At 45.0% G+C, this 12,564-nt stretch overlaps 1 protein-coding gene across 1 annotated transcript; it reads right to left on the bottom strand.

Moving 5' to 3' along the window:
* Positions 1-628: 628 nt before the first annotated feature.
* On the bottom strand, positions 629-2,235 carry LOC115542329 (zinc finger protein 664-like). Its single transcript, XM_030354575.1, is given in 2 exon segments — positions 629-1,006; positions 1,009-2,235. Coding segments are annotated over 2 exon segments (1,500 nt in total). The 5' UTR covers positions 2,210-2,235; the 3' UTR covers positions 629-707.
* Positions 2,236-12,564: the final 10,329 nt, after the last annotated feature.

Raw genomic sequence — 12,564 nt, 5'->3', positions numbered from 1 at the left:
AAGAACACAATCATGTATAATGTGGGGTTCAATAGCAGTCTATTTCACAAGTGAACTTTGCAGGCTTTTTGTAATAACAAAGATAACTGTAATGACAATGTTGTGGCAATGTCAAGCATAACTTTAATATACAAATATGAACCCTGTTTGAATAATGAATCAATATCAATGAAATTCTATCCATTCTCCATGGACCTAGAGATACCTCCCGCCCTCTCTAATTGAAAGGTGTTAAGATAGTTTGCATTTGCAACTGTGGGCACCAAGTTTGATACCGAGGCCAATCCAGACTTTGTTGCGTAGATTCCTTTAACTGTCTTGCAGCCATGTCCACTTCACCCATATTGTGAATTGCAATTTAACTTGGTCTCTCCTCTGGCCAATCCTAAACTCCACAAAGCCCCTCCCCCTGACCTTTGTTTCCTTTGTATTTACCCACTATGTGCACGTTTTACCATAAGAATCATGTACACCCATCGTCTCATTGAATGTATGCTTGGTAACTTTGCTGCCTGTATCTTCCCCTGATCAAGCTCTACATTAAATCAAATATTCTGCTGTCAGAAGTGTCCTAGAAATAAGTTATTCAACACAGACATCGATTATTAATAAAAACAGAAACCGAATCAAAAGTTGAAAGCGTTTAATCGTGATGACAATAAAAACTAAAAGCAGTAATTTCAACCAATACCAAACAGAGGTCTCAATCAAAGCGTCCCGTTACCCCGTGCCAAACTGTGCTTGAGCATGTGCACTCGCAAATCGCTTGGGTCGCTGTAGCTGGCGTTGTACTGCAGACACACGCAGGGCTTCTCCCCAGAGTGAGTCCTCATGTGGATCTTCAGATGGCCTTTCTGACTGAAGCACTTCATGCATTGGTCGCACCTGTAGGCATTCTCGCCGGAGTGAGTCATTATGTGGTATTTCAGGCCGTGACCATGACTGAAGCACTTCGTGCATTGGTCACACTTGTAGGGCTTCTCCCCGGAGTGAGTCCTCATGTTGTCTTCAGGGTGCCTTTCACAATGAAGCCCTTCGTGCATTGGTCACCCCTGTAGGGCTTCTCGCCGGTGTGAGTTCTCATGTGTATCTTCAGGTTGCCTTTCACATTGAAGCGCATCGTGCATTGGTCACACTTGTAGGGCTTCTCCCCAGAGTGAGTCCTCAGGTGGATCTTCAGGCTGCCTTTCACACTGAAGCACTTCGTGCATTGGTCACACCTGTAGGGCTTCTCGCCGGAGTGAGTCCTCATGTGGTTCTTCAGGTTGCTCGTCCGACTGAAGCCCTTCGTGCATTGGTCACACTTGTAGGGCATCTCGCCAGAGTGAGTCCTCAGGTGGTTCTTCAGGTTGCAGCCATGACTGAAGCGCTTCGTGCATTGGTCACACTTGTAGGGCTTCTCGCCGGAGTGAGTTCTCATGTGGGTCTTCAGGTGGTCTTTCAGACTGAAGCACTTCGGGCATTGGTCACACCTGTAGGGCTTCTCGCCGGAGTGAGTCCTCATGTGGGTCTTCAGGCTGCTTGTCCGACTGAAGCGCTTCATGCATTGGTCACACTTGTAGGGCATCTCGCCGGAGTGAGTCATCATGTGGCGCTTCAGGTGGCTTGTTTGACTGAAGCGCTTCGGGCATTGGTCACACCTGTAGGGCTTCTCGCCGGAGTGAGTCCTCATGTGGGTCTTCAGGCTGCTTGTCCGACTGAAGCGCTTCGTGCATTGGTCACACTTGTAGGGCTTCTCGCCGGAGTGAGTCCTCATGTGGACGTTCAGGTCGCCATGCCGAGCGAAGCGCTTTTTGCAATGGTCACAGCTGTAGGGTTTCTCCCCGGTGTGAGTCTTCATGTGGCCCTTCAGGTGTTCACTTAGACTGAAGCGCTTCCTGCATTGGTCACACCTGTGGGGTTTCTCGCTGGTGTGGGTCCTCATGTGCATCTTGAGGGTGTAGCTATGACTGTAGTGCTTTGCGCATTGGTCACAGCTGTAGGGCTTCTCCCCGGAGTGCGTACTCATGTGGATTTTCAGGTTGCCTTTCTGACTGAAGCTCTTCGTGCATTGGTCACACCCGTACGGCTTCTCGTCTGGTCGGGTCCTCATGTGTACGATCATATTGGCATTGTTGGGAGAAACCTTCCACCAACCATCCACCGCCAGTGGGCCCTCCCCTTGTCCGTAAACGCTCAGGATCCGCAGCTCCCTGCTGTGACTTGACATGTGGGAGGAGCCAGGGGCGTCCACACCCAGACTCTCCGAGGTGGCGTCGCGCTGCGTGCTGCAGTCTCTGATGTCATTGACGTCTTCTTCAGAGAGGAAACAAAGAGAGAAAGTAATGGCATTAATTAATTATTTGCACAAAGGGATACAGCATGTACTTTTACACACTGGTGTATTGGAAGAAGTATATTTTGACATTCTTTCTTTCTAACGTCTTTTTGTTTATTATGCATTTTCCTTGTTCCCCTTGGGGGGGGTCAAGGGTCAAAGGCGTCAGCTGAGAAGGCACCGCTACGTTTCCGCCTTTTAAGGATGTGGGGAGGTCATAAAGACACAACCCTGTTCATCTGTGGTTTCCGATCACCTGCTTTACCAATACTGTAGTTATACTGGGAATCAGAGCGGATTCAGCATTCCTGACATCTGCCATGAAGAAGATGTAAATCATTCTACTATAAAACTGTATAGTAGTCCTTGTGTTTTAGCAGGGTGCCGGTCATGATGCTTTTCAAAAGAGGACCAGCGCAGTTAGAATCGAGTACATTCTCAGGTGGTAGGTCAGTTTGCTTGCATGGATGCAATGTTTATTACTAACCTACAGCGGGCAGGCCTCCACCAATATCCTCTTCAACCTTGATTGAAATGGTGTCTGGGGTCTCCGGCTTTCCACATAAAGAAGGAAACACATTTTCATTTCCACAGAATAGTTGTTAATCCCCCCTTACGATAGACTGGGTTCCCCCAACCTGTTCTGACGGCGATTTGAATTCGCCCTTCATAAGGGTCAGGAGAAGAGCAATTCTTATCTTTCTGCTTCCGATACGTTTTTGGAGAAGCTGAGACTGTTTTTTGAGACCAAGATTGTATTGTAACAATGACGTAGGAAGGTTCATGAATATTCACAAACATTCGCGCTCATTCATTGAGCGTCACAAGACGAAATAACATTAAGCAGATAACACTTATTTTACAAATGACATTTATTAGCGTTGCTTACTTTATAATTGCATTGTATTTAATTGTTTAATGGCATTTAGCTAGTAAACTGAGTGTATTAACACAAGCTAGCTAAACTATGATACACTTTAAAACACTCAATACAATACAAATATAAAGTAAAAAAAAGTGTTTGTATTATGTTATTTCTTCTTTGGCAACATGAGCGCGAATGTTTTTTGAAACCTGCCAAGCAACGGACAATCGTGTCGAACGATGACGTAATGTTTAGAACGCGAATTACGTAGGTGGAACAATTTTCACCCCGGTACAATTTTGGTGCGACAGCGCCAATCAACTAGTTGGCTTTTCCCCCTGGCGCCCTATTGGCTGTATTAACACAATGACAACAGGGAAGCGACGGTGTCACGTTAACATTGTACCGGTGGCAAAAATTGTACTGGCCTACACCATCGTTTGTTTACATCCTGACAACCTGCCCGGCAACAGACGACGCGATGCAGAAAACATGTTTCCAAACGACAAAATAACATAATACAGATAGCGGATCGCTATCTGTATTATGATAGATAGCGATAACAATTGTTTTTACTTTATATTTGTATTGTATTTAATTGTTTAATCGAAACAATAAAAAAAATTGCCCGCGAAACGGGCGATCGCGTCAAATGACAAATGTTTTGCCCGCGAAACGGGCGATCGCGTCAAATGACGTAGTAGGGTTCTTGAAACATAATACAGATAACGGATCGCTAGATAACACTTGTTTTTACTTTATATTTGTATTTAAATGTTTAATCGAATTTAGCTAGTAAACTGAGTGTTTTAAGCAGGTTTCATAGTCTAGAATGTTCAAGAACCTTCCTACGTGATTTGCCGCGTCATTTGACGCGATCGCCCGTTTTGCGTGCAATTTTTTTTATTGTTTCGATTAAACAATTAAATACAATACAAATATAAAGTAAAAACAAGTGTTATCGCTATCTATCATACTACAGATAGCGATCCGCTATCTGTATTATGTTATTTCGTCGTTTGGAAACATGTTTTCTGCATCGCGTCGTCTGTTGCCGGGCAGGTTGTCAGGTTGTCAGGATGTAAACAAACGATGACGTAGGCAGGTACAATTTTCGCCCCCGGTACAATTTTAACGTGCAACGGCAAGCAGCCATTTGCGTACAGAGACAGCTGAACAAGTTGATCAAGCCTCTTGTGCTGAAGAAAATGACAGCAGCTTCCCTAGACCAACGAGTCTGGAAATAGCCAGGCTACACGTATGACTCATTAAATCATAGAGGTGTGTGCTTTCTAAGGGTGTGTGCTAGAGTTGTAACAAAGGGAAGCCTCTCGTTTGGATGGTGAATAAGAAGACGATTTCCAACCTGGACACTCAGCTCCTCGTGGCAGACCAGCCGCTCGCCGCGCTCCAGGCTCTTGGCCACGCTGTGGTCCGCAGACAGCGAGTTCAGGGCCTCCACTTCTGACGCTGTGAAGAGGGTGTCATGGCCGTCCGTCGCCAAAGGGCCCTCCCCTTTTCCGTAGACGCTCAGAATCTTCAGTTCCTCGCTGTGACTGGACATGTGGGAGGAGCCAGGGGCGTCCTCACCCAGACTCTCTGAGGTGGCGCCGCGCTGAGTGCTACGGTCTCCAAAGGCATCGCAGTCTTTTGCAGAGGGAGGGAAAAAGTATATTTACATTTACATTTTGCATAAAGGGAGGCATTGTGTATTTGTACACGTGAAAGCAACTCTTTAAATGTACGCAACATTGACACAGAGGGTTTAAAATGTGTACTGCTGACAAAGATTCACAGTTTTGGAGAGGGCCGTCTCCTCCAGCACCCTCCTCCCTAGACTCAAAGCTCAAGTTGTTGGCCAGGTTAAGGACACTCAACGAACACCAGCGCAAAGTGATCTGATCACAACATGACATGTCAGGCAAGCGCAATAATTCTATTTCGACACTAAAAAGCAACAACGTGTCCTTCCCTCTAAGCTGATCAGCCAGCATTCATACATTATGAATTCAGTGATGTTTGAGAATGATAAACAAGCTCATGTGGCATCTGTCTTGAAACCATTCTGGGCTCTTGACTGATTCCATCTTTGAAATGCAACTCCCAAGTTTGACTCGTGTTTTAGAAGGGCGCTTGTCATGATGCTTTTCAAAAGAGGACCAAGCTTTTTAGCGCAGGCAGAATCAAGTACATTCTCAGTCGATCGAGGTCGTTTGCTTGCATAGATGCAATGTGTATTACTAACCTGTGGCGGGCAAGCCTCCACCAATATCCTCTTCAACCTTTATTGAAATGGTGTCTGGGGTCTGCTGCATTCCACATGAAGAAGGAAACACACACAAGACATATTCTTTCATTTTCACAGATTAGTTGTCAATCCCCACTAACGACACATTATGCCTTTTCACACTGCCAAGCTGGTTCGGTCGCGGCTTGGCACGCCCTGCAATTTCAATGTCTTGCCCGTGTACAACCGAGGGGGTCAAATCTCCCTTGAAGACTTTTATGTTTGCTTTAGCTTTCTGCTAAATCTTAAATACATTGAACTTTCTAAAAAGCTTTTTTAACTTTGCCTTTATTTTCTATTTTAATACTAAAATGCCTTTTTAACTTTGTTATGTTTTCTTTTACTTATCAGTTATTTTATTGTATGACAATGTTTATACGTGAATAAATGAGTCTGCCTTGTGTATGAAAAGTGCTACATAAATAAAGTTGCCTTCGTCTCTGAGCTGACTTTCTTGGTTCACCGGAGAAGGCGGGGCTACACACCGAGTGTAGGACTCTTTACAATGAATTGCAAATAAATATTAACATATTTTTAATTCAAGACACTCGCATGCAAGAATGAGTTCAAATCTGAGTGTAGGATAAAACGCGATTAACTATTTACAAGTGCAAAAATGCCGAATTTTATTATTTTTTTCAAACCACTTTGCTGACGAAGCATTGTAAAGAAAGTTTGTCTGGTACTTTCTCTTAGATCGACCATCTTTCGTCTTCTTTAAATGCGACTGCATCACCTTCTCTCCCATGATGGTCAGCAGCTTGCGGATTTCACCGTCTCTCCAGTTACAACTATTCATATTGATATCGCTTTATCGTCTCTGTTGTAGAGACAATTCAGCAACACCTCTACCCAAGCCTCGCCCCTCGAACCGCAAGGCTGTCTTATCGCATTTACATCAAAATGAAACCGCCAATATGTGTAGGGTCAGAGAGGGTTAATAGGGGTGCGAAATAAAGCCTGTAAATTACCTCGCTCAGTGTAAACGCGCGGATCACACAGGGGAAAAGTTGGGCATAAGACGGGCATATTTGGCGGTGTAAAACGTTTACTGAATCATAAAAGGTGTGAGCTTTCTATTGGTTTGTTTTAGAGTTGTAACAGTGGAAGCCTCTCTTTTGGATGGTGAATGAGAAGATGATTTCCAACCTGCACACTCAGCTCCTCGTGGCAGACCAGCCGCTCGCCGCGCTCCAGGCTCTTGGCCACGCTGTTGTCTGCAGGCAGCGAGTTCAGGGCCTCCACTTCTGACGCGGTGAAGAGGGTGTCATGGCCGTCCTCCTCCAGTGGGCCCTCCCCTTTTCCGTAGACGCTCAGAATCTTCAGCTCCTCGCTGCGACTAAACATGTGGGAGGAGCCAGGGGCGTCCACACCAAGAATCTCTGAGGTGGCGCAACACTGAGTGCTATGGTCTCCAAAGGCATCGCAGTCTTCTGCAGACGGAGAAAAAAAGGAAAAATCAATTGTTTTGATACATTATTTGCATAAAGGGAGGCATTGTGTATTTGTACACGGGAAAGAAACTCTTTAAATGTATGCAACATTGACACAGAGGGTTTAAAATGGGTACTGCTGACAAAGATTCACAGTTTTGGAGAGGGACGTCTCCTCCAGCACCCTCCTCCCTAGACTCAAAGCTCAAGTGGTTGGCCAGGTTAAGGACACTCAACGAACACCAGCGCAAAATGATCTGATCACAACATGACATGCGAAGCGCAATTCTATTTCGACACTAAAAAGCAACAACGTCTCCTTCCCTCTAAGCTGATCAGCTAACATTCATGCATTACGAATTCATTGATGTTTGAGAATGATAAACCAGCTCATGTGGCATCTGTCTTGAAACCATTCTGGGCTCTTGACTGATTCCATCTTTGAAATGCAACTCCCAAGTTTGACTCGTGTTTTAGCAGGGCGCTGGTCATGATGCTTTTCCAAAGAGGACCAGGCTTTTTAGCGCAGTTAGAATTAGGGATGGGCATTTGAAGAAATTTCCTTGATCGAGCATCGCTAGAGTTATCGATCAACTATCGATTAATCATTAACTTTTTTCTATAGGCTATATTGAAATTCCCGTTGGTAAAAATACAAAATGTTTTTATCAATTAAATCTTTATTTCAACAATAATGTATGGGCCAAAATGAATACAATAGTTAACTTGAAGACCTACATGTTTAACAGTTTTAAAATAATAAATACAGGCATTATAGGTTATAGATGCGGCGCTCGTAAAGTCCGAACAATGGCAAAGGCTTGCAACAAAAAGATGAGCCACGCCACCCATTTACAAACAATTAAATGAACTACTATCTAAAAGCAATACCTTATTGAACATACAAGGCTAAGATTTCACAGTTTCGACAAAATAACGACTCCGAGAGGCACCAAGCCGAAAGAAAAGCGGAGCGAGAGACGACACATTAAAACAAAAAGAGCGACTCACGTTCGGTGGTGACTGTCCCTACTGTCTAACTCCAGCCTACATATTTTTATTTAGAAATATAAGCATGTTAACATGCTCGGGGGTAAGCCGCGAACGCAGCCTTGTTACTGTCAGTCCAGCAGCAGAAAACACCCGCTCTGACGGGACCGAAGTTGCGGGGATGCAAAGGTACTGTCGCGCTAACTTTGACAGCCTGGGGAACCTCCTCCCATTCACTTTCCACCAGTCGGCAGGGTTGCAATCCAGGGGTGGGGGGGTATCCTTCAGAAAGTTATTAACCTCTGTGTCAATGCCAGTGTCCAGTATAATGGAGTACTGCTCCCCGAGGAGAAGTGCCATAGCGGATGCCTGTGTGGCGGCTGCGGCCGCTCCAGTGTTTGCGCTCCCTTCGTCCGCGTGCCCCCCAGCCTGCTCGATAGCCTCCTGGCCTGTCTCCACTGCCTCTCCCAGTTCAACTAATTTCGCATTAGCAACTACTGTCTGTGCAGGTGTCAGAAAGCTCAGGTGCTTGTGACGAGGGTCCAGCATTGCTGAAAGCATGGGGGCCGATGATACAAATTCAGCAGACTGAACCTGAAAATAAATGATGCGGGGAAATCAATAATCAGAAATAATTGTGCATCTATAATGCTAAATGGAAAACGTATCTAGGCTATCCAATAAGAGGCATGTAAGTATAGGCTATGTTGTAATTCTTATTACTTGTAACATTTTTGCTATTGGGCATATTGAAACTTAACTAAATGTAGCTTACATTCATTCGGGTGCTGAGGGACGACCACACTTTAGTTTTGAACTCGATAACCTTGGGCCCGTCTCCTTCTTTGCGCATCAGATGGGCATTGATGAGTCCGAAGGTGATGGGATAAGTGTTGGAGATGGAGACGTCCTTCTCCGCAGACATGACGGTGGTGGCACACTTTAGTGCTCTCAGCACAGGCTGCATTTCCTCCATCAGCCGCCAATGCTCATCTTTCAGCTCCAGGATTCTGGCGTCCTGGAGCTTGGTCACGGTGCGGTCCGACAGGACAGCAGCAACAGCCCACCGTTGCTCCACCAGCCGATCGAACATTTCACAGACCGAGTTCCAACGTGTTTTACATGATTGAATAAGCCGGTGGCTTGGGAGGGCCATTTGTTCTTGTTTTTTTTGCAGAGTTTTGCTGGCAACTGTGCTGTGGTTAAAGTGACCAACCAGTTTGCCAGCCGCGGAGATTACCCGATTCAGGTAAAGTGCAAAGCCGTCATTTATGGCCAGCTGGAGGGTGTGGGCAAAGCAGGCAACGGAAACCCAGCTGACTCTGGTTGGACGGTTAGCAGCGACTATATTGGCCGCGTTATCATGTACGCAGGCGATTACTCGGCCTTCAATTCCCCATTGCTCCACAGCCCCATTCAATTTCTCCGCGAGACAGTCGGCTGTGTGACGGCCTGGCAGGCTTTCTGTTAACAGGACAGCCGAGTTCATTTCCCAGTCATCGCCGATGTAGTGGCAAGTGATGGTAATATAGCTCTCAGCTGTTAAAGCTGTCCAGCAGTCTGTCGTGAGAGCAACACTCTCAGCTTTGGCCAACTTTTTAAACAACTCCTCTTTTCTTTCTCCATACTGCGTTTCAATGAGTCTGGTGACTGTGCGCCGTGATGGAATGTGATAGGCTGGTTCCATTATATCCATCAGATTCCCAAAACCTTTGCCTTCAACTACACTTATAGGCAGCATGTCTGTCTGAATGAACTTGCAGATTCCTTTAGTAATTTTATCTGCCCGCTGTGAGTCGCAGCTCCTCCTAGCTAGGACCGAGGTGATGGTAGGTTGAGAGGAGGATGAACTGCCGGCCAACAAGGTCGGATGTGCGTTTTTCAAGTGATACATCATAGTAGTCGTCGCGGAATTATACTTGTACACGGCATCACAGTGTGTACAGTGAACGTCTCCGTTTTTTAAATCGAAGTGGTCCCACGCAACACTTCGCTTGGACCGCTTCATGTTTAGGCTAATCTTGCTTTGCTGGCAAGTTTCCAAATGAGCTGCGTCACAAGTCAACTGCCGCTCATTTGGCTGTTACGTTTTTGTCCTTAGAAATAATAAAACATCGCGCCCTGGTGGTTAGATTTGTTATTTCTCCGTCCTTTTGATCGATAACAATATAAGTTGATCGACGCATTTCTTAACGATCAATTATCGAGCATCGATTAATTATGCCCATCCCTAGTTAGAATCTAGCATCAGCCTAGAATTTATGCTGCCTAGAATCTACCAAATCAAAGAAAAAAAATACTCAATGAGTAATGTACACACCTTCACTTTTAAAATGGGGCTGCATAGACTTTAAGGACAGCTTTGTGCCTACAAATATACGTTTCCAGGTTTTCTGTCTGGCAGGCAACATCCCTTGAGAGAAGCTGCTGAATGTAAGCACTTGATGAGCTGGCCTGCGTAGAGAGATCAAAGAAAAATCAGTACTAAATTTTTTTACCTTGTATGTAATCCAGGTGCAAGTTGTAAGAAGATACAAGAGAAGCATGTTTAGTGAATTACATTAGCCTAATACTTAAAATGAGCTCTATGAAATGATATTACATCCTTGATTTGTTTACATATTTTATAGTTCATCTCAACAACCCAATACCATGACATCAAGCTCTGCCGAAATCGGCTAATAACCCTTTGATTTGAATCAGGTGTGAAGGGGAAAACATGCCTATAATAGTGCGTTTTAGGTACACTTTTTTGCCCGTTAATAAGTACAAGAGGTACAAGAGGGTATAAGGGGGCGAAAACACGGGTTACCTGGAACGCACCATATGTATTTAGGATGAGTTTAACAGGTCAATCTCCTCATCAGTAAAACGCTAGAACTACTGCGGTCCAGTGGCCGGTAGAATACAGTTGTATTCGTTTGTTGTAGTATGAGCAGACATTGTTAAACATTGCATTCCCTTGGTACCCAAGCAGTAGAGATAAGTGCCTGTAGCCCCTTTGTTGAATTGTGCCCATTCTCGTGTGATGCCCCATGCTTGCTGAGATGCACACTCGACTTACAATGTGTGCAAGTATAGGAATGAATGGGCGGCCATGTATTAGTCCACTGTCCTTTCTCTATAATAGGTCCATGGTATTTATTTACACACATAACTGATACTATCTACCGTAACATTAGCGACAGTAACTTGGCTGTTAGCTGTAGCGCTAATGCTAAAGAAGCATTATAATGCTAACAAGGTAACCATATACAGTAAAGCAACACAATGATATGGCGTTAGTTAACTTACTTTTTCGAGGTTTGTAGCTGAGCCGAGGAGAGTTGGTACTGATCCTGACTTGATTTTCAGACGTTGAGCAAGTCCAGCTCTGTATTGGCCCAAGTTGAGGAAGCAGTCGTCACTCGTCAGTGAAATGTTTGGCGCTGCCGTGTTCTAGCAACGGGACGGCCATATGTTCCTGACCTCATCTGACTCCCGCGCTGCGTTTGTATCCAGTAGGCGTGCCCTATGACGTATTGGCTCCGGCATCCTCATCCGTCTAAAGATGCTGCCAGAGCATGGACATAATAAAGGATGGACCACGGACTGGAAAATGTCCGCCCATTCATTCCTATACAAACTGCTCAGTGGCGCAGGGTTACATACAGGAGCGATTAGCTTCGGTGTTATGGGGCCAAGACACGTGGCCTAGTCCGTGACTAACCGGATGCAGAAATATAGAACGCACGCGTGCCCATCCCCCCACTCCGGTCCAACAACAATATAAAATGATACCGTAATGCACCTGTTCTTTGTCTTTGGATCTTTTGAATAAATGGATCAATACATGATGCATCACAATGATCGCAAGCAGAGGACCGTGAGAGTTATTGAGCAGCAGATGAACCAGTCCAAAAATCGGACACGTTAACGGAGCACTGAACTAGGCCCTCCCGGATGCCATTTGTTTCACTACGACTCCTTTCAGCTGCACACCCCTCTTCCCCAGCGAGATAACGGCTAATAAAACGCTTGAGGTGGCGTTTTGAAAAGAAAAAACGTAATTTTTTTTTGGACATGGCATGAAGGTAATTGTGAGCCTTTGATTGATATCCATTTTTTTTTTTCGGAGACACATTCCTGTTCCCCACTTGTATTGGAGTGAACGGAGATATCTACTTCTGGGTCCCAATGATTTGAGGGACCTGTCCACAGCCCGCTTAAACAGCTGCAATACCAGGCTTGGCCGCTGAGCACTGGTGGGTTGCGGAAGTATGCACTGTTCCTGGGGGCTTGTGCCAGAGCCATGCGAGAGAAGAGTCGCGACACTCTCTGATCTCGCCGGCAGGGTGGTCACGTGGTTCATGTAACCCTGTATAGTTCAAAAACAGGCCGCGCTGCCGTGTTCTTCAATGGGACTGCCAGCAGCGATTGCAATATTGAATGGTAAATATAAATTAAAAAACACAAGTACTTTTCTGACCATTGTTGCATATTTGTAAACGTCAGTTTTACATTTGGAGTGGTAGGGTGACAACTGCAAGCTACTTAGATAGTAAGTAAGTAAGTTTTATTTATAGAGCACATTTACACACAGCATACACTGACCAAAGTGCTGTACAATAAGATAAAAAATAATAAAAATAATAATGATAATTAAAAATAACAATAATAACAATAATAAATA

The sequence above is a fragment of the Gadus morhua genome, chromosome 4, assembly GCF_902167405.1.
Source record: "Gadus morhua chromosome 4, gadMor3.0, whole genome shotgun sequence".
NCBI lineage: Eukaryota > Metazoa > Chordata > Actinopteri > Gadiformes > Gadidae > Gadus > Gadus morhua.
Note: the sequence above shows the minus strand (reverse complement) of the source record. Positions and strands in the feature narration are given on the sequence as shown.